We start from the raw sequence: 21,841 nt of genomic DNA on the forward strand, positions 1-21,841 counted from the left end.
TGTTGCATAAGTGTCAAGTGCAGGTGGAATCTAGGCTTAAATATATGCCTCTCTGATCAAGCAGAAATGTGTTTTATATATAAATGTGAGTAATAGTTTAAATAGGTTCTGCAGCCTCCAGGTCTCCCCTTCACACTGCTCAGCTCAGATGTAATGTATAAGTTCAAGCCTGTGAGTGGAAACAATGAGTGCCGGTAGCTTACATTTCCACTTTTTTAATAAAAGGGTGATGCCATTTTTCCATCTGCTGAGAGGCTGCTGCAGCAGTGTTCCGTGCACCAGTGTCTGTGCTTGGTGGCTGTGAACTAGTCTCTAATCATTGTTTCACTGTGAAATTCAAAGTGCTTCACACAACATGAAGAGTTTTAGAAGAGTTCAATTCTAATAATCTTGAATATTGTGACCAAATGCCTAGTGCATACTGTAGATGTTTTTTGAGCCAAAAGAGATGTGTGGCCCTTCACTGCTGTGTGCCAGTGTGCGGGTCCATGAATGTGACCACTCCCCTTCCAGACAAAGAGGGGAGGGGTTCAAAAGCTGTGTCCTGCGGCAACCCTACTGTTTACTGAGGCCGCTCTGGCCTGTTCAGTGAGTAAACACTCTTCTGTGGCGAACTGGACTGTGAACAATACTTCACTGTACAGTTTATTATAGATTATTATTATTATTTGTTTATTTGTGTAACCTTTCTGGTGCTTGCTCCATAGATATGTTAGCTTTGCCTGGAATATTCTACAGTATGCAACTTTTCTATCTCTTTAGAGACAAGCAAGTGACGCCACCAGGCTACAGGTGACCCTGTTCACAGCAAGAATGCATGTTTTTCAAGGTATATTTGAACCAATTTCAATTCCTAGCCCTTCTTAGAAAACACGGACAGCGCTTACAGCGCTTAGATATGAAATCATGACATTATGATCTGTAAAATCAGTCTTAGTGTGTGATTGTGAAGCCTGTGCTCCTAAAACAGCCACTGTATTTCAGTCTGGAATGACTGGGCTCTGCACTCAGTTCTTAGAAATGTCACGAGTGATGCCATCTCGGCTCCTTCAGCTGTTCAGGAGGCTGCTGACCGAGGAGGGCCCAGCAGCTGTCACTGATGTCATATCTGCTCTTTAGGCTCAAATAAGAGCTTCTGAAGTCCAGACGAGGGTCAGTGGAGGAGAATACAGCACATACTTTACTGGACAGATTTATAGAGGATGCACAGAGGATGTAGAGATGCACTGATCTAGATTGTTTAAGTCAAATACTGATATCAATACTTTGGCTTTTAGAATCTGCGCTTAACTAATATTAGGCACAAAACCAATGAATCACATAAATTCAAATATCTTATAACTGTTATTTATCTTTAACAGTTTTGAATAAATAAATAAATAAAACATCAACATCATGAGACATCTTGATCCAACAACTGTAAATAGTCAAATTATGCCAATTAATGGACCGATACCCAATAGAATAAATTAATCTGGACTCTCTGGATTGGTACAAAGTGGCCAAAAATCCTAGTGTTTTTTTTACGGATTGCTTGTTGCGGGGTATTTTTAGCCCTCTAATCCTTGAATGGATTTAGGATGGCCAGACACACCACATGACCAAAATAAACATGTCCAGTGAGCCCGGGATTTATGGATAATCTCTCATTATTGCGGACATTTACATTTCCCAAATCTAGAACTACCGAGTAGAGAATTATGATCACGTCGACAATCTGAGGGCTCTGTCCCAATGTAAATGTATATGTGCCAATGTAACTGCATTGACTGTGGCTATAGGTCAATACAATATGTGTAGACGGCCACACATTTCCAGACTGCGCAAGGTCAGGAAAAACGTTTGTGTTCTTTAAATTTAGTACACTATTAAGCTCTGTGGTTAGTGAATTCAGTGTTACAATTTTTCCAAGGTTCACAAATAAATCCATTTTAAAGCATAAATCAAATCAAATACAATTATGAATAATGTTAATAAAAGTTAAAGGTGTACTATGTATCTTTTCTAGAGGGGTTAATACATGTTAAAGGTGTACTATGTAACTTTTCTAGAGGGAGTCTTACTAAAAAGTTGTGCATTTCAAATTAAAGTCTATTGTACACCAGGATTGCCCTGAACTGAATCACTGCTTTGTACTTATAATATGAATATAAATCTTTATGTGACTTTTCCTGCTTTGGAGTCTGGACTTGATGAGTGAACACATAGGTTTGGCCAGGAATTGCATGTGCAGTCTGTTGTGTCTGGTTGTAAGTGTTGAGTTGATTATTGGATTGGTCATTTACAGCCTTTATACTCATACTCCAGCTCAGTCCGCAGTCTTGGTGCTGCTCAGGTTTACATGCCAGGCTCCATGTGCAGCCGGCCACGGTGTTGTGAGTTCGAATACCGGCTACAGGTCAAATTGAAAAATTGATTGTTGTGGATTATGTGGAAAAAGTTTGAACACTGTTGTTGTGGAGGCGTGATCATGTGAGCCTTTTTGTCTAGGGACTAATCGACTAATCATGACTACCGTAGTTGATTATAAAAAATAATTGTATTCTGATAATGATAATACGATATAATTCAACTTGTATTTGTTTGATAATGTATTTTAAAAGTTTGTATGTGCAATAGAAATAGTTTGACATGTCAACTATTGAGATTATCATTTATTTCTACTCTGACAATGTTCAAATCTAAGATAAAAACGGTTTTGTTTAGCTGCGCATACGACTGAAAAGATTTTTCTTTGCACTCTTCTCTGTTATGTTTGCGATTTCATTAGTTTAGACAATCAGTTGGACTGATTTAAAAGGGAGTTGGACTCCGAAACACCTTGGACGTGTAAAAGTATGTACAATCAGTTGGACTGATTTAAAAAGGATTTAAAAAGGAGTTGGACTCAGAAAACACGTTACCCTTTGTGGCTAGGTGTTTTTTATTTTTATTTTTTATTTAGTTAATTTTCCTGCTGTGTGAAGCACTTTGAATTGCCTTGTGTATGAAATGTGCTCTACAAATAAACTTGCCTTGCCTATTTTTCGATTTCTGTCCGTTTTCGTCCATCATAACTTATTCAACTCTCCCATACAAAATATATTTATGTATAGTATTTGTATTTCATTTTCCTATGCATTGGGATCAGCCATGAAATAACAAAAATCGGTCTGTAATATTTCCATCGTGCTGTGGGCAGTAGATAGAGAAAAGAAAGCTGTTCAGTACAGCTTTCTTTTCTCAGGTTAACTCATCAAAACAATCGCCTCCACAAACCACTAGCACTAACCACTCTCTGCCTGTGTCTGAACCCGTCCAACGCCCTCTGTGTTATCACTGCTGCAGCACACAACCCCCCAGACACAGACCCCACGGTCCCTGGATTGAGAAATCAATAAAGATAAAGATATGCCATAGGATCTACATTATAATATCATTCAAGTAGTAGTAGTAGAAGTAACTATATATTTTGAAAGTCCTTCAGAGTGTTTTAAGCCTGTTGTTTAGTCAGTCACACAGTTTAGTAAAGCAGGTAAGATTATTTTCCTGGGACAGGCCTTGCAATTTAGGGACTCCGCTGTTCTGGGACACATTCACTCCCTCCCATCTATCTCACTGTATTTGATGACTTACTCTCATGCTCCCTTCTAAATCAAAGCTGTCCTGTGCTCTGTTTGTTTGTGGACACAGCTGCAGTCAGTGGGGTGTTATTTAAAGCCAGTCGGTGCACAGTAGTACCCCCCCCCGGACCCTCACATCACTTCCTAAATTATCCCGCGTGTTGTGAAGTGTCCAGTCTCCTCGTATGGCCATCCTGAGCTGGGGGCTGATGCCAAACAGTGGAGTTGCATTGTGCTGAGCTTCACATTTCGCACAAAGTAAAGATTGATTTTGGAACCTTGAGAAACGCTTACCTCCACAAGCTTTTTTTTGAGTGCTGAGTTAAATAAGTTATACTAAATGGCTCCACTCAATTCCCGTGATTGCACTTTGGACATGTTAAAACAAGAGTGGGTTTTCCAGCCACTCAGGTTTTTCATCTGACCGCGACATTTGACCAAACCTGCCCCGGTGCCACAGAAGCGTGCACGTTGTGGTGGTGTGCATGCTCGTCATGCACTAGCCGCGCACTCCCACACACATCCATGCACAACGCTTCAAAAAGGCAGCTCGTGGGCGACGCCTGTGTCAGTTCTTTCCTGTGGGGAGACTTTCCACTCAGTTGTTTCCATGAGAGTGCTAAACTTTTTGGCAGAATTCAGTGCGTTTGAACTGTTTGATATTTGTGCGTCTACCTACGCCTCTTCTTTTGCACAACTTCCCTCATTCTGCAAGGGACCAGTTATTTCAGCCAGGAGAGCAAGTCTGAGCATCCTGATCCAGATCCTCAGCGTTCACTCAGACCTTTTTGACTCTGATAACTTCACTGGTTCAGACGGGTTTTCACATGTGACCTCTTGAAAATAATAGTTTCAGTAAAGACTCATGATTGTGTCTATGGAAAAGTGTGTACAGCTCTATGCGTTGGCTTTGATTTTGTGTTTCAGAATGCGTCACAAAATATATTCAACAGGAAATGATATTGTTCATGACATTGGTAAATGCCCTTTGGTTCAAAAATCAACCACAGCTGCACTTCCACCTTCATTACTGTCATGGAATTAGACATACACCGATGCTATTCCGTAACACATAGAGAACACAATTCAACCTAAAATATGAAACGACACAGAAACATCAGACATTTGTGTGGCATGCATGGGAGAAAACGCGGGGACTGTGTCAGCCAAGCCGTTGTAAGGAGCCTGGCAGACCCTCCTGCGTCTCACCCCCGCGTCTCACACCGTTTTTTCCCATGCTGGTTGGTTTTATTAGATATTCTGGAATAGGCGGGTCGCATTTCTCATTGGTCAGCCTCACATCAAGGCACTTGGTATTTTTCCGTAGAGATAAAGCCTGCAAGGGGGGTGCAACTCCCCCCCCCCCCTCTGGGGCAACATCCTTTGGCCCATCTTTACGACCCCTTCACAAACAAATGCTGTCACACACCCGTTCTTCTCTTAGACTAATGATGCAGATAAAATATCACTATTATGCAGATAAAATACATCACAGAAATATACTCATATATTCACATTTTATCACAATTACCTCTAACCTTTAATATTATATGTTTGGTCATGTATAGTGACTTCACAATTTCTTTGCACTGGTCACTTTTCCTGACTCACGTTCAATCGGTGCTGCATGCAGTGGTTTCCCTGTTGAAACTTGTCTGATGATCTATTAATAACGTTTAGTTTTCCAATATTTTTAAGAATTGCTTAAGTTTTTGACATCCACTATATTCATATTTTTTTTAAAGGTTGTACTATGGCATATGATAAATGTTTGCTCTGATAGGACAATGATATACACTAAAGAGGAAGACTAGAGTTCAAGGGTTTTTTGCATGCTCTGAATTTGTACTTTGTATCATATCTTGAGAAAATATTCTTCTTTTGTACTTAAGCAAAAGAGAACATCTTAGTCTTCTGTTTTTAAAAGTCCAAGTCAGATGCAGAGAGAGAGTGGAGGGAGACTGGACAGCTCAGACACTTGAGCAGTGGGCTATAGATAACCCCGTCTCTATCACATGTTGTTACCATATAAGACAGCACTGTGAGTCACTGCTCACTGATCTACTATGTGGGAAGTCATGATTCATGCAAGCCGCTGCAGCAGGCCCCAAAATACTCCTGCATGCCATCGCTCGCACACACACACACACACACTCGCACTGCTCTGCTCAGTCATCGCACCGTGAGCCGCGCACATCAGCAGCCCCGCCACACTGAGCATGGCTTTGAGGTAAATTACTCAGTTTTACTCTCTACTTGCTCTCCCTTTGCCTCTACAGCTGGGATTGAATCTAGAAAGTGAAAATAAACTGGTTAGAAGTGTTTTTTGTTACTGTTGTGTGTTGCAATGCTGTCTTATAACTTTTCCTGCTAATCCTTTGTTTTTTTGCACTTACAAAATATGGTATAGTGTAGCCAATTGCAGCTATTATTTCATTAGATGTAAATATAAATTATTTCTTGGCTGAAGTGGTGTATTAATGGTTTGTCTTTGAGTTGTTGTTTACAGATGACACAGAGTCTGAACGTCTTGGTTTGGTCCTGGTCTTGTTTTACTCTATTCCTGACCTAGTGGGGAGGCTGCATAGAATGACAAATAGATTGCCCATTATCTTGATTGTATTGTGATAATCCTGGCTAATCTTATCTGAATATATCCTTCCTCCAGTGTACATGCATCTTAAAGCTGTGGTCCAGTGAGTGTGTGAGCAGGGACTTCTGTCATCATCGACTTCTGTAGGCCTGAACCTAGTATAGAATATATATATATATATATATTATATATATATATATATATATATATATATTATGAATGTACAGTTTAATGTTTTCCGTTTTGAAACCTCCCTTTCAAACAAAAAGAGGGAGAGAAATACTGTATTTTACTCTGTGACTTATTTTTATGTTTTTTACCCAGGTTAATTGGTTAATTGTCTTTCAAGTTCTTTCGCTGTATTGTGACACATGTCATAAATACATACTGATTCTTACTGATGTATAGGTGAATGTCTCCTCATGCATCTCAACCCTGCAATCTCTTCTGAGCCTCAGCTTCTTCATGGACACAATTCCAGTGGGCTGCAAATTGGGCTTCAGGTTGAAACTGATTTCCTCCATGACACTTCAAGTTACATTGCACTTGTTGCAATGACAGTGCGTCACTTTCCTTCCTCTTGCTAAAAGGGATTTTTGTTCTGCAAAACAAGAGCTTGGTTCTGCTGACTGAATCAGTCTTGATCATCCGATTCTGATTTCCACACATTTTACATATGTTCAGAGTACACACAACATTTAGTTGCTAGAGAGACCTCAATGAGAAAATGTGTTCTGTGGTCAAACCCTTTTTTTATTTGGCAACTCACAATGACATAACAAATTTATGTATATGCAGAAGTGTGTGTACAAAACGCAACAAACTGCTCTTTTGTGGAGTGTTCCTGTGGTCGGAGGAAAAGGCTGGGCTTAAGGTGCAAATTATTTTGGTGGCATCCGCAGAACCTGACGGCAGCGGTGCACATTCCAGCAGAAATAGCATGTTTGCATTTCCCTGGACCTCACCACCACATCTGGAAACATCATTCTCTGAGGATAGGTCATTATAGAGGAGCCCAGCAATACTGCAGGGGCCCTCCTTTGTGATGAACATGTTGTTATCCTAAAATGATTCATCGTTTACAGACATTTCCCATAAATGGAGATGTTAAAGTGATGTTTCAACAATTTTCACTTCTGCTCTTGTGGTCTAGGCTTATTTGGAGAGACTGTTTGTGTATCATTCACCTCAAATACTTAGTCCCCAGACAAGGACAGTTTAGATCAGAGACGGACTTATTCCCTTCCACTTCTTTAAACTCATCACTTTTGTTTGACTGGGTTGTGTTTTATGTCTGATGCCCTTCCAGACTTCTGCTGTGACTAGAGGAAGCTTATGTTTACTCCAGTGGTACGGACAATACCTTAGTATGTTATTGTGTGTATTTGAGAATAAAAATAACAGGTGGCTACTCTGCTATTGTGTCTGTGCTGTGAACACTTTGCTCTGGTGACTCACAGCTGATCTCATGTTCACCTCCCTCCTCTCTTTGTTTCTCGGTTTGCTCTCCCTTTCTCTCCCTCTTTCCTTCACTCCCTCTGTGTTTCCCTCTCTCTATTTCCCCCTCTCTGTTGTGGCTGACCTCAGCCTAGAGGAATGCTCTCTCAGCTGTGTCCTGACCCTGGGTTTGTGTCTATTTCAGGGCGTGAGCGGAATGTCCGTGGATGAGTCTGAAGCCCCCATGTATGTGTATGAGTCCACAGTTCATTGTACCAATATCCTCCTGTGCCTCAACGACCAGCGGAAGCAGGACATCCTGTGTGATGTGACCATCCTGGTGGAGGGCAGGGAGTTCCGCGGGCACCGGGCCGTGCTGGCGGCTTGCAGCGAATACTTCCTCCAGGCCCTGGTGGGACAGGCCCCAAATGGGCTGGTGGTCAGCCTGCCCCAAGAGGTATGTGCACAGACACTTGAGAGGTGCATGTGGCATTTGCAAATGCTGACACAAACATCATCAGAAACATCCAGTGTTATGCCACTGGACGCTCCATAAGAATGCTTTGTTCAGACATAGTCATTTTCCTCTGTGTGATCGCCTCTCAACAGCTTCATTTGAAGGTGTTTTTGTTTCCACTTATATTTGTAGATGGTTGAGATGACAGGAATGTGGCAAAACACATTTTAATTTGTGTCAAGTTAAGGTATAAACTATGTGAACAAACCAATTAGCACTTGTCGTTCTCAGCCTCTCAAAAGAGCCTCAAATTAAATATTTATTAGCTTGAGCCTCATTGACAATAATCTGTTAATGAGGCAGCAATGCTGTCAACAAACACATGCTTATAAAATAGTGTTTTAGTTTATTCTGTATTAGATTACACATCCTGCTTACACATCCAGATAATGTGAGTCAGTATGTAACTGTAAACAGTTCTTAGATTTAAACTTCCAGACGGGGGCCCCACTTCCCTCCACTCCAGAGTTTCCCTTTGCGTTTGAAGTTCCATTACCACCAGTTCAGTCTGCGTACCTCATCCACTTTACCTCCAGACTTGTACCTCTGTATGTTTTAACTGGTGAGTCCAGTGTGTCAGCTGACCTGGAATAACCCTCTGGCACAGAAGACCTCAACACTCCTGTCCCTGACTCACTAACACGCCACCACTGCTAGAACAGGAAATACATTCAAAACAAACTATTCTCAGTGCACATGTTGTCTTTATTTTTTTTCGAGTTGCTGTACAGGTACTGGAGGGCTAACTGCTTCCAGGTGGGTTCATGTCCTCTCACTGCCTGGGCCGTTCTGAAGGATTAGTCTGTGTACTGTCTGCTAATCCACCTCCAAGAGCTTTACTGCCCACTGCTGTTCCACGAGTCAACAAGGGGACACATGGATAGAGAGGAGCCATAAAGAGGGGCCTGAATGGTTCTGAATGAATCAGTGAGTTTCTGTTAGACAGAAAACCTACCTTTAAAGATACATGAGGATGCACTTACAGTTTGGATGCATATCCATGTTCTTATTCAACCCACTGCAGTACGACTTTAGCTTTCAGTTATGCTGCCTTTGGCTCATCCCAGTGTTAGTAATCAACTGAGTTATGTGTTTTTATTTTTTTTTTTAATTAAGAAATTAAACCTCATACAGCATGGGGCTCCATGGATTACCAGAGTTCTGTCTGGACTTTATCAGGCTCATTACATACCTAATTATTTAGGATTAGGCCTAAATGGAAGGCTTCCTTGTCACTACATGGCCTCTGCAGGGATTACCTCGTACAAACTATTGGCTTCACACACACTTAAGCTGCATGAGGCCATCAAGGGCACAACCGGTCCAATGGCCTTAGATGCAGTTGTAAATAGTTGCTTTGTAACATGTTCACATTTGACAAGAAATGTTTTGTTATAATGATCTGACACAAGAAAACACAGATTTTTCAAAACATCTTGGTATATAGTATATTTATTTTGACTAAAAAGAATTTAGTTTCACGTGAATAAAATGTGTCCTCTCATAATTATGCAGACGACACTCAGATCTATGTTTCACTATCGGCAGGTGACTTTGGACCAGTAGATTCACTCTGTCACTGCATCCAACAGATCAGTTTGTGGATGCAAAACAACTTTCTCCAGCTGAACTCAGACAAGACTGAAATCATCGTCTTTGGCCACAGAAACAAAGAGAAAGTGTTAGCGGTCACCTCCAGAGTCTCGCTCTAAAACCTACAAACCAAGTGATAAATCTGGGGGTAATAATGGACTCAGACTTGAACTTTAACAGCCACCATCAAATCAATAACATCAGCAGCTTTTTATCATCTAAAAAACATCAAAATCCAAAGTATAGTGTTTAAACAAGATTTAGAGAGACTTATTCATGTGTTTGTCTCCAGTAGATTAGACTACTGTAACGGCCTGCTCACTGGCCTCTCTAAACGAGTTGTAAAACAGCTGCAGTACATCCAGAACGCTGCTGCTCGGGTCCTGACTAGAACCAGGAAGTATGATCACATTAGTCCTGTTCTCAGGTCTCTGCACTGGCTCCTGTGGCTCAGAGAATAGACTTTAAAGCAGCTCTGCTTGTGTACAAGTCTCTCCATGGCCTAGCACTTAAGTACATCTTGGACATGTTAGTGCCATATGAACCATCTCGGACTCTGAGGACCTCAGGGACCGGCCTCCTGCTGGTGCCAGAGTCAGGACTAAACATGGACCAGCCTCCTGCTGGTGCCAGAGTCAGGACTAAACATGGACCGGCCTCCTGCTGGTGCCAGAGTCAGGACTAAACATGGACCGGCCTCCTGCTGGTGCCAGAGTCAGGACTAAACATGGACCGGCCTCCTGCTGGTGCCAGAGTCAGGACTAAACATGGACTGACCTCCTGCTGGTGCCAGAGTCAGGACTAAACATGGACCGGCCTCCTGCTGGTGCCAGAGTCAGGACTAAACATGGACTGACCTCCTGCTGGTGCCAGAGTCAGGACTAAACATGGACCGGCCTCCTGCTGGTGCCAGAGTCAGGACTAAACATGGACCGGCCTCCTGCTGGTGCCAGAGTCAGGACTAAACATGGACTGACCTCCTGCTGGTGCCAGAGTCAGGACTAAACATGGACCGGCCTCCTGCTGGTGCCAGAGTCAGGACTAAACATGGGGAATCTGCGTTTCAGTTTTATGCAGCTAAAATCTGGAACAGTCTTCCTGAAGATGTGAGACAGGCTTCTACTCTGTCAATGTTCAAATTCAAGCTAAAAACAGTTTAGTTTAGCTGTGCATATGACTGAAAGGATTTTCTTTGTACTCTTCTTTTTTATGTCTTAAACTGTTTTATGATTTCTGTCATCTCTTTGTGATTTTATTGATTTTTTTATTACTATGGGGTGAAACAATTTGAATTGCCTTGTGTACATATTGTGCTCTACCGGCACAAATAAAATGGCTTTGCCTTGCCTAAATTTTTAAAACAAATAGACCAAATAAACAATCAGCGCTGGTCTTTTCATGTTTCTAGGTGTAAAGCTCTTAGCATTAGCAGAATTTAACTGTACTACCTGTATGGATTTTTTGGCTCTAGGCCTGCATCAGTCAGCTGGACCCACAAAGAGTTCCATGGTTCAAACATAACCATGAGATTTTTACGTTAGCTTCCAATTATTACCAATTATTATGACCAAAAACTGGAATAATATGCCTAAAAAAAGAAGGTACTAAACATACTTTGAGGTACAATAGACTGCACCAGTGCAGTGGAATATCCAGGGTGCTGGAGTGGTTGAGGGTGGAGTGTCCACCGCCTGCCTCCAGCCCAAAGCCCAGTGCACACCAGCCAAGATTAACCACTCCTTTATAGATTTTGTTTTTGGAAGAGGGCTGTCGGCCGCTCTTAGAACACTTCAATTGCTCCGGACAATGCTGCTGTAGAGTCTAATGCTGACAATTTCCCTGTTTTTTTTTTCAGATCACGGCCCGGGGATTTGCTCCTTTGTTGCAGTTTGCATATACTGCTAAGCTGTTACTCAGCAGAGACAACATCCAGGAGGTTATTCGCTCTGCCCAATTCCTGCGCATTCACAACCTGGAAGACTCGTGCTTCCGCTTCCTAGAGGCACAACTGCGACGAGAGAATGACGTCCTGCCACTCTGCCACAATGAGGCAGCAAAGGACGGACATTCCGAGGATGAGAGCATGCAGGGGGCAGACCAGAGCATGTCCCCTCTTGGATCCCCACGGCCAGACGAGGATGCACAGTCATCTCCTGGAGCCTCAGACCTGCCCCGCTGCCCCAAGTACAGGAAGTACCAGTGGGCATGCAACAAGTACAATGACACCTCCTCACACAGCAGTACCTCAGGTTTACACAGCACATCACCAGAGAGTGTCCCGGGACAGCCCCCGCTACCTCTCACCCACATCAAGGTGGAGCCACAAATAGATGCAGAGCCCCTGTGTCTTTCAGGGGATGAGCAGGACGTCCTAGCTTTGGACAGTGTGACAACGATGGACATGGACAAACCAGTGTCCCTGAACACAAGCAGGCCCCCCTCCTGCCTCAGGGTCTTTTTTAAAAAAGGACTGGATGCTCCCAGTCTAGCAAACCAGCAGCTTCTAGCCAATAGACTACTGTGTTCCCAGGACAAAGCAAACTCTCAGGGAGACCACAGAAAAGACTTTAAGCCTTGTCCTGGGGAGCAGTCGGCCTCATCGCCAAAGGATGTGGATACTTTGACCTCAGCCCTGTCCTTCAAAGCAACCTCCTGCGACACAGTGTTCAAACAGGATGTAGAGCTTGACCGCCGCAGTGTCATCTTCTCCTCAGCAGCCACCAGCCGTCTGGGGGGCCCAGTGCATTCCTACTCGGGCGGAGGCTCTCTGGAGATGGAGCTATCAGAGCACATGCCCAAGGGCCTTTGGCCTGGGGCCAGTCAGTCCTTGCCCTCCTCCCAAACACACTCCTCTTCAAGCACCACCTCTGAACCCCCCACACTATGCCGCGCCCGACCCAACACCAGCTGTCCAGTGCCAATCAAAGTGTGCCCACGCTCCCCGTCCTGTGAGACTCGAACACGCACATCCAGCTCCTGCTCGTCCTACTCCTATGCAGAGGATGGCAGTGGCGGGTCTCCTTGCAGCCTGCCTCAGTTTGAGTTCTCGTCTTCCCCCTGCTCAAACATGGCCCGCTGCCTCAGCCTTGACCCCCAGGACCAGAGCGGGCATGGAGACGGACTCTTCGGCCAGGTAGAGTCCAACTGTTTCACCACTCACATTATTCATGTACACCCTGTAGGGACAGAACGGTCGGTAGGGAAATACTGTGGATCTTCTTTGTGTGAGACATATTCTCATCATTTTCAACACACACTTCCACACACAGAATGTTTTTTAATTTGAATAAAATGTCTTCTTTAGGTGCGTCCCAAGATCAAATGTGAGCAGTCGTACGGAACCAACTCCAGTGATGAATCTGGCTCCTTCTCTGAGGGTGATGGCCAAGAGCGGCGCCCAGAGGTCAGTCTTCTTATGTTTCTAAACAAACTATAGAATGATACAAAAAGACTTGCCTGACCAACCAAGACCACACGCTTTGAAAATAATTTAGTTTTGGTCTGGAATCCAATCCAGTCGCTCCAATTTCCAAAGGGAGTGATTGACAGGCGGATTAACCAATCAGACAAACACATTGTTCATATGTGTCTAAACAAACATGGCGACTTACGAGGAAAAAATATAAATAACAGACTGAGAAACGTTGCCGACTTCTGCTGAGTCAACAAGCGACGCACTAAACACTGTAAATCTGAGGTAAATTAAGTTATATAGTTTGTTCTGAATGTTCCGAAAATTTGACACGTGACACAAATTAGAGTTTTTTTTCCAGACCCTTTTGCATTTAAACAGAATGTAGGAGGGACTGGCTGGTCAGGCAACAAAAAGACAACATCACAGATGAACGAAGAATCCTCAGTCTGTGGGCTCCATGTTCCAATGGCATCCTTCAAACAAAGGATGACCAGTGAGGTCCTGCTTTGACCGATCCTTGAGTGAGTGTAACTTTATCAGGTCACTTTCTGCAGCGTCCTGTGAATGCACTTCCTGTGTGGGCTATCTAAGCAGGTCACAGCCGCAGCACCACTCACACTTACGTCTGTTAACGCCTCTCTCTCTCTCTCTCTCTCTTTGTGTGTGTTTGTATGTGTCATAGGTGTGTGTGTCATGATCATCTATGCTGTCTGCCACTGTGCAGTGTACAGTCTTAGTGATGAGCTAGTGATTGAAACATGAGCACTGGGCATTATCAGGACAGGATTAAATTGTGGCAGGATTGTCTTTTCCTTCAGCTTCTAAGATTCTTTCTATATGATAAGTGTGTGTACTCTTGGAATTCCTTGATCTACTTTGCCCAATTATTGTCAATATGCGTATGAATTATACTATGCTGCCATCTGGAGGTTGAAGTTATATTGTAGGCAAATTTATATACCAAAGCATAACTTTTCAATATTGCAATATGTAAATAATAATAATAATAATAATAATAATAATAATAATAATAGCATATAAAGAAACAATTACCTGTAACATATCTGATTAAATAAAGCAACACCTCCAGCAGACGGTGTGGTCTGCTAGAGCAGCAGCATCACAGAGAGGGAGAGGAAGAAGCTGGACAAAGTCATCAAGAAGTCCAGCTCCGTCCTGGGCTGCGCTCTGGACTCGGTGCAGGAGGTGGGGGACAATTCACATCTATGCTGGACCATGAGTCTCACCCCCTGCAGGACACTCTGTCCACTCTGGAGAGCAGCTTCAGTGACAGACTGATCCACCCTCGCTGTGTGAAGGAGGTTTCACAGGTCTTTCCTTCTGCTGCTGTCAGACTTTGCAACAAACACTGTTAGTCATAATCATGTGCAATATTGTGACGTAGTGTCAATCATCCCGGTGCAATATTTGTCCATGTAACGGCTGTAAATAAGAGTGTTATTTTTATTAAGAGTATAAGGTTTTTCTACAAGGGTGTTTTTATAAGTTATCTGTTTTTTGTTATTATATTTCTGGGCCTAATCTGTGTCTGTACCTAATCTGTGTTGCAACACTGGAATTTCCATTGTGGGATAAATAAAGGTTATCTTAACACCTGCTTTCTTGTGTATTCCCAGGTGAAGCTTCCATTTCCTGTCGATCAAATCACAAATCTTCCACGGAATGACTTTCAGCTGCTGGTGAAGATGCACAAGCTCACATCAGAGCAGCTAGAGTTCATCCACGATGTGCGACGCAGGAGTAAGAACCGCATTGCGGCGCAGCGCTGTCGGAAGAGGAAGCTGGACTGCATCCTCAATCTGGAGTGTGAGATCCGCAAACTGGTGAGAGATGGTATATTTACAACAGCTGCTAGTATTGTAGTGCAGATTTGAGTTTTTTCATTGTGGCACATTTCTATTTCATTTTGTTTCTCAAGAGCAGCTACAGCATAAAAATTGTATGAAATAATAGTACTTTGAGTTGAAAGATAACGTTGATTTTTGCACTATGATTGTGGCCACAGGTGTGTGAAAAAGAGAAGCTGCTCAGTGAGAGGAATCAGCTGAAGGCGTGTATGGGGGAGCTGTGGGAGAACTTCTCATGCTTGTCTCAGGAGGTGTGTCGGGACGTCCAGCTTAGCCCGGAGCAGGTCCAGTCCCTGCATCACTACTGCCCAGTGCTGAGGCCAAACTCCACTGCTGATTACCCCCCTCACTCCTCACCCCATGAGCCAGGCTCCATCACCAGCATCGACCTCACTACCCACTCCCCTGGCCCAGACTGCGACCCTCCATCTGAGCTTCGGAAATGCCCTGACAGGGACATGGAAAGTCCGGAGAAGTCTCAGACTGTCACAGTGGACTTCTGCCAAGAAATGACAGAAAAGTGTACCACAGACGAACAGCCACACAGAGACTGCTCCCTGTAGTGCTGTGTTCATGAGATGTTTGGAATATTTAATTTGACTTTTCCGACAAACCCTCTTGGGTTGTTAGACAACTTCTATCAGTGTTCATCAAAAAACAAGCTTACTTTGTATTTATGTCTTTGTGTTTGCAAACGGTTGACACTAAAGTTGTCTTAAACAGCAGCAATATTGTCAAGCAGGTATTGTCCTGGGGCAGAGTGGGCCCCGATAAACCTTCTGATGGTGCTTCAGGTTCAGCTCGAACCTTCAATCTCAGTGTATCTCTACAATAGCACTTTGGCCTTTCTACAGCCGCCTTTTCACCAGAGCATATGGGCTTTATGAGAGTCCTCCAGTGTCAGTGCACACCATACGTATAGACTGAGGTCCTGTTTCACCTTTTTTATTTCATGTACAATTCCGTATTTGCCATTTTCCTACTTTAGGTTTTGTTTTGTTTATTAGATTTGTGTGTACATAATTTGGCATACATGGTTCTTTATTGCAATATTTCTATTGTTTAATTTGATAACTATATTGATCTTCAGTGCCTAAAAATGTAAGAAGAAACACAAAGACTTATTAGAAACAGACTAAAATTGAATCCATAATTGACCTTTAATATCATATATTGTCATTGGTTCATTAGAATGTGCCTGATAGATCCCCTATCCACCCTGTAGCTCTAGTCCTCTGACACAAGAAGACCCTGGTGCAGATAAAAGGCGGCTGGCCCACTCTACCAGTCTCTACCTCCCATCTCTCTGCTATAACAGTATCTAAGTGACTCTCGTCACAGCAGTTCAAACTCAGGAAAACTCTGAATGTTCATGAAACTCACTGCTCCTGTACCGCAGATGCATTTAAACTGTCATATGCAAACACTCATACGCAAAACATGTCTTCTTAGTCAGTTGTATTTGTGTCAACTGTCAAAGCCGGCTGTATGTTATACATTCCTCCTTTGCCTTCCTCAACACTGATCTGAGTTAAAGGATGAGCCGAGGGCTGTGTTGCTGGGCAGAGCACACATGTAAATAGTTGAAGCATGGTGACTGTCAGTGTTGTACAGAAAGAGGCTTAGCCATGTTCACAGGGGTCTCTGTAGTTTCCTGTCCTTCCTCAAACCCCTACGACTTCCTGGGGGTTCTTTAACTCAGGAAATGAGCCTGTATGCGTCAAGAGCACCGGCCCCTGTATAGACTTAATGTGAAAATTTTCATGTCATCAGTATTTCTATTTGCTGTTGTTGAATAAGTTTGTAATCTGGAAAAATATACACCACGTTAGGCACTTGGCCCCTGATTGAGAGTTCAACTCTCCCTTCCTGGAGCACTTTGAGTTTACAGGATTGACTTTGAAAGCACAATCTGCTCAACCATTTATTTAACTAATTCATAATCCCCACATTGTATGTGTGTTTTTGTTTTACAACCCCCTCAACTGTTTGTGACCAAGATTCTAAATGCAACAGAACTCAAGTCCCATGATGTTGAAATGCACCAAATCAGCTTGAATTAAAAGAGTAGAAGCACCGTGCATCAACCTGCTCCTTGTTTTTCAGACTTTCAGCTCTCCAGTCAACTACATGCCACTCCGCTGTCTGTCCCTGTGCTGTTATGTGAATATCTCCACACACTCTTCCCCTTGTAAACGACCTCCTACACACACTTACCTTCACTCCCACAGCCAGGTGCCTGAGCCGGACACAACTTCAGTTCTGATGGTTGGACACCTCCAGGGCAAATGCCTCACAAACAGAACTTTAAATGTGTTTTAATTGTTTAAACTGAGAAGGCTAATGCTAATCTAGTATTCAGTTTACAAAATGCATTTATTCTCTAACACTCTCTGTTAACTACCGGTAGTAAAATTAAAGTATGTGTTTTACCCAGACTGTACAAATCATCCATTCAACTATTGTGTGTGTTTTTAAACAATTCTCAGGTCTCAGCTTTTCAGCAGTGCTGATTATGGGCAAACCTGAATTCATTTTGGGCCAGCATGACATAATTATACAGAGCAATACTGTAGTGTAGCTTATTCTTGATGTGAGCAGTCCATTCACATCAGAGACAAACCTGCTAATGATAATAATGCGCAGCTAAAACTGACTAAAAACACACACAAAAGTATGACCTGATGGGTTTGTGCTCAGGGCGATGTGCGGATCCTGGATCAGTGAGCCCAAATGAAAGAGAGCAAATACTCATTACATAGGCTCTGGATCGTGAATGCCTTCAAGTGCATGGAGTCAATATCCTATGACTAGTGCTTCTCTGATATTTGCCTTAGAACTTACAGAGGCCATAAATCACTTGGGTGGGTTTATGCAGGGCCCCGGGCCCCGAACACATATCTACCTGTGAACTGCTCATACCTCTCAGAACTGGTCAATGACTGTATTAAACTGCATCAGGTGTTTTCTACATGCTTGTTCACAGATTTGGAGTATCATTTATCATGTCAATAGCTCTTAAGCTTATAGTTGTTTTCACTTTTTGTTTTATTTTTTTGAGTTAATATTGTCTATTTGACTTTGGTGTTTGCTTATTCTTGACAAATACTTTTATAAATGCTATGACTCTCATAAACTAAAATGGCTTAATAATCATTGTAAATATGTTATTGTGCAAAAACCCTTTTTTATTTGTTTTCATTTTTGAATTATGTCTAGACACAATTTCTCTTTATGAAATAAAGATTCATATCATTGACTTTTTCTTTTTGTTGCAATATTAAAGTCCAGCACATGTTCTTTAAATCTTTTTCTTATTTCTGGAAGTGTAACCATTGTATTATTGTTTTAAATCTAATCCTATAATGAAACATCCTGAAGAGGGCAGTGGTGGCTGAGAGTAGGACTGTGTAGGACCCTGGTGAACACTGGGCACTGTGAGCTACATTTTTCAGTAAAATAAATCTGCAACAATTTTTTGAAGAGATAGTTGTTTATTAGAAAAGCTATATACAGATATAATAATTATTTTTCAACCAAGCCATCGAATTTGAAAAGCCCTTTCCATATTGCTTTTACTGGGTTTGATAATCTACAGTTTTGAATGCCACTAATCCAACACATTCATATGTCATTTTAATCTCATTTTATGAGCTTCAGGTTTGCTTTAAGCCAATATATTAATTTGCCAAAAAATAAAAAGCACATGTCTTGCAACTGATGAAAACCACAGTTGAGATATCGTGAGCGTGAAAAGGGCTGTGGAGTTTGAGCTGGTGGTTAGAGTTGGTTCTCGTGAGAGGAATCACTTTTTCATGATGGAGGACAACTCCAGGATCATGCTCTGTGGAAACACACAGAAGCTTCAGTCACCTCAGATCCCTCAAAGAATATTCAACTTACAATGAATGCAGTAAACAGAGCACATCTCTAATGAGTACAGTGCATTCAAAGACAGGCCTCTACTATGAGGCTTTTTAAAAACAACACCGGAACAATCAGGCTTTCTGAAATAGGATAGTTTCATCTAAAGCTTGAATGTTGAATGCATGCATCTCTTTGGACAGAAGGACAGGGACACCTAACATGCAGAGTGTCTCACCATGGACATTCTGCGACCAGAGGCTGGGGGCGGAGGGGTGTCAGCAGGACTCTCCCTCTGAGTCAGGTGCTGTGGTTCCAGATCAGTGCCACTCTGGGAGTCCCCGCTGTTTGACGTAGAGGTCATCTTGCTCTCAGACATCCCTCTGGACATAAAGCTGCACTTACGGGCAGAGGGGTAGTGTCCACTCTCTGGGGAGGTGCTGGTGTCGCTCATTTCCTTACAGGTGCTCACCTTACTGGGCTTCCTCTGGATGTTCCTCAGGGCCGCAGGGATCTCCATGTGGCCAGCCATGAGTGTGGGCCGTGGCTGGGCCCCGTATTGCAGCACTGCGGGGTGGGGCCCGGAATCCTCACTGCTGCATGACACCTTTCGATGCTCCACGCTGGAACATTAACGTCATCCTTACTTTCAAACCCCTACCAAGCCTTTGTCAGTGACTTTTTAGGTTGTAGTATTAATTAATGGGTGATAAAACAATAGGAGTACAAGATTTTGGTTAGCAGAACTTCCACATGTTACTGGGAAACTAACCACTGTCAGGGGAACAAAAGTTAGATTCTAACTAATATTTAAATGCTGCACAAGCCTATATTGGATGGCTTTAGTACGCCTCATCTCAAGCATCCATGATGCTGTGGTGGCAGGCAAATAACAAGTTACCTTTGGCAGTGCCCGGGGAACCTCTGCTCCCCAGCCTCCACATCCCCCTGACTCTGGGCCTGCTGCCTCGCCCCGTCCTGGCTGCGTGGGGGCCCATGTGGCTCAGACAGCTGCGGGCAATTCAGGTGAGTGAGCTCCATGAGTTTCTGAGGTGAAGAGCTGGACAGGACACAGAACTGCTGAACCATGGAGTTCTTCTTGGACGGACAGACACTCTCCTCTTCATAACGGTATCCGTACAGGCTCTGAACGATTCGCTTGATCCCCAGATGAAAGATCTCGAGCAGGTTGAGGAATAAGGACACTCCAGCAATCACCAGCATGAACACTATGAAGATATTCTTCTCTGTGGGCCGAGACACAAAGCAGTCCACGCTGTTGGGACAAGGCGCTCGCTCACACTTGTACAGAGGGGCAAGTCCCACACCGTAGAGCAAACACTGACCAATGATGAAGCCCACCTCTACCACAGAGCGGGTCAGGATATGGAAGACATATGTTCTAAGCAGGGAACCCCTCAGAGGAGCCTTCCTCACCCGCCTCTGCTCGTCCAGTTTACGCAGCTCTCGTTCAATCCTCTTGTGATCTTCTTGGACTGGGTCCGTCCCCTCCAGCTCAGCCTTCAGGAAGGCCTTCTTTCGGTGCCTCTCTTTCTCCAGTGTCCGGAGCCGATACAGAGCATGTCCCATGTAGACCAGAGAGGGAGAAGATACAAAGATGATCTGCAGGACCCAGTAGCGGATAAGAGAGACGGGGAAGGCCTGGTCGTAGCACACATTCTTGCAGCCAGGCTGTTCAGTGTTACACACAAACTCGCTCTGCTCATCGTCCCACACATCCTCTGCTGCCACACCAAGCACCAGCATCCGGAAGATGAACAGAATAGTGAGCCAGATCTTTCCTACGATGGTAGAGTGAATGTGGACCTCTTCGAGAATACTCCCTAGTAAGTTCCAGTCCCCCATCTTCTGTCACATTATCTTCAAATGTTGGAGAAAAATCACATCTCATCAGACATCTGCTTCATCATCATCATCATCATCCTCAACCATAGTCTGATAACATTTTAAATCAGTAAGTTAGTTGCTGGACTTGAAGCTATTATTTGAATAGGTCAGTTTAAATCTGTGTTGAAAGGTTTGGATCTATGGTTTTAACCGTTTTTTGGGAACATATTTTTGTGACTCTAAATGTGTTTATGTGAGTGTGTTTTTATGTATTAGTTAATCTTATCTGGTTATTCAATAGTTTGTTTTATTTGTATTTTGTCCTGACATGGTACACATAAAAAGATAGGTTCTTTCATTAACTTCCCATTGCATGTATAAATAAATACAAATATAAAAAGATAACTCCTTCAGACACTTTGCAAAAGCCATCTTTTTCACAAACCTCAGGTGGACTCTATTGGAAATTAATTTACATACATATTATCTGCTTAAGCTATAATAGAATTGAAGGAATAAAAGAGTGTCTGTAAAAATACTGAAGCTACTCTATTCTAAGGGATAAGAGATCTGGCATTGGGCCCTAAAACTAGACAGTCAAAAATATAGTTATGGTGATGACATACCTTCAAAATGCAAGAATATCTGGTCCTTCTGAGGAGCTCTCACACATCACGTGACAGCATTTGGACCAGTTGGACACAGGTGAGGTGCAGAGCCGTCCGTGCACATGAGACACAGCACATCTGTGGACATAGAGCTGGCACCACATCAGTGTAGCGGCAAAATCGGTCTAGTTTGGAGCGATCAATGTACCACATGACCCAGAGTTCCCCGAGGGTCTGTTCCCCCACACCCACTTCTACTGGGACTGTCAGCTGGAAATAGCACCAGCATCAATAAACAGCTTTTCACAAATAATCTTACATTTTATGGCCTCTTATGACAAGGTCGGGTTTAAACCAATAAAGCAAACAGCACTTATTGGGAGAACAGGTGTAAATAAAAATGTGTGCTGTTCTGACATCAGCAGATTTCCTTTGACTCCGTCTTGGTTTGTCTGGTTGTGCACTGTTGCAAATAAAATACCAAATAAATTTAACT

At 43.1% G+C, this 21,841-nt stretch overlaps 2 protein-coding genes across 3 annotated transcripts in view; one reads left to right on the plus strand and one right to left on the minus strand.

Moving 5' to 3' along the window:
* The window catches only part of bach2b (BTB and CNC homology 1, basic leucine zipper transcription factor 2b), a 30,865-nt gene extending 12,581 nt beyond the window's left edge, over positions 1 to 18,284 (plus strand). The window contains exons 1-6 of one of the 2 annotated variants that reach the window (XM_072440223.1): positions 5,600 to 5,832; positions 7,838 to 8,089; positions 11,598 to 12,875; positions 13,047 to 13,145; positions 14,795 to 15,001; positions 15,184 to 18,284. In XM_072440223.1, coding sequence (XP_072296324.1) covers positions 5,725 to 5,832; positions 7,838 to 8,089; positions 11,598 to 12,875; positions 13,047 to 13,145; positions 14,795 to 15,001; positions 15,184 to 15,588 — 2,349 coding nt within the window. In that variant the 5' untranslated portion in view covers positions 5,600 to 5,724 and the 3' untranslated portion in view covers positions 15,589 to 18,284. Of the gene's footprint in view, positions 1 to 5,599; positions 5,833 to 7,837; positions 8,090 to 11,597; positions 12,876 to 13,046; positions 13,146 to 14,794; positions 15,002 to 15,183 lie in introns of those variants that run through there. The other variant, XM_072440232.1, reaches the window with a different exon arrangement.
* A 215-nt stretch (positions 18,285 to 18,499) lies between these two features.
* gja10b (gap junction protein alpha 10 b) lies at positions 18,500 to 20,770 on the minus strand. The gene is made up of 3 exons (XM_072440247.1): positions 19,791 to 20,770; positions 19,128 to 19,512; positions 18,500 to 18,869 (listed from the first exon to the last, which is right to left on the minus strand). Exons 1-3 carry the CDS (start codon positions 20,753 to 20,755, stop codon positions 18,831 to 18,833), a joined length of 1,389 nt encoding a protein of 462 aa, XP_072296348.1. The 5' UTR covers positions 20,756 to 20,770; the 3' UTR covers positions 18,500 to 18,830.
* Between the last annotated feature and the right edge of the window lie 1,071 nt (positions 20,771 to 21,841).

Source organism: Eucyclogobius newberryi, unplaced genomic scaffold (genome assembly GCF_026437365.1).
Source record: "Eucyclogobius newberryi isolate DKJ021-1_F unplaced genomic scaffold, fEucNew1.0.hap1 SCAF_1, whole genome shotgun sequence".
Taxonomy (NCBI): domain Eukaryota; kingdom Metazoa; phylum Chordata; class Actinopteri; order Gobiiformes; family Gobiidae; genus Eucyclogobius; species Eucyclogobius newberryi.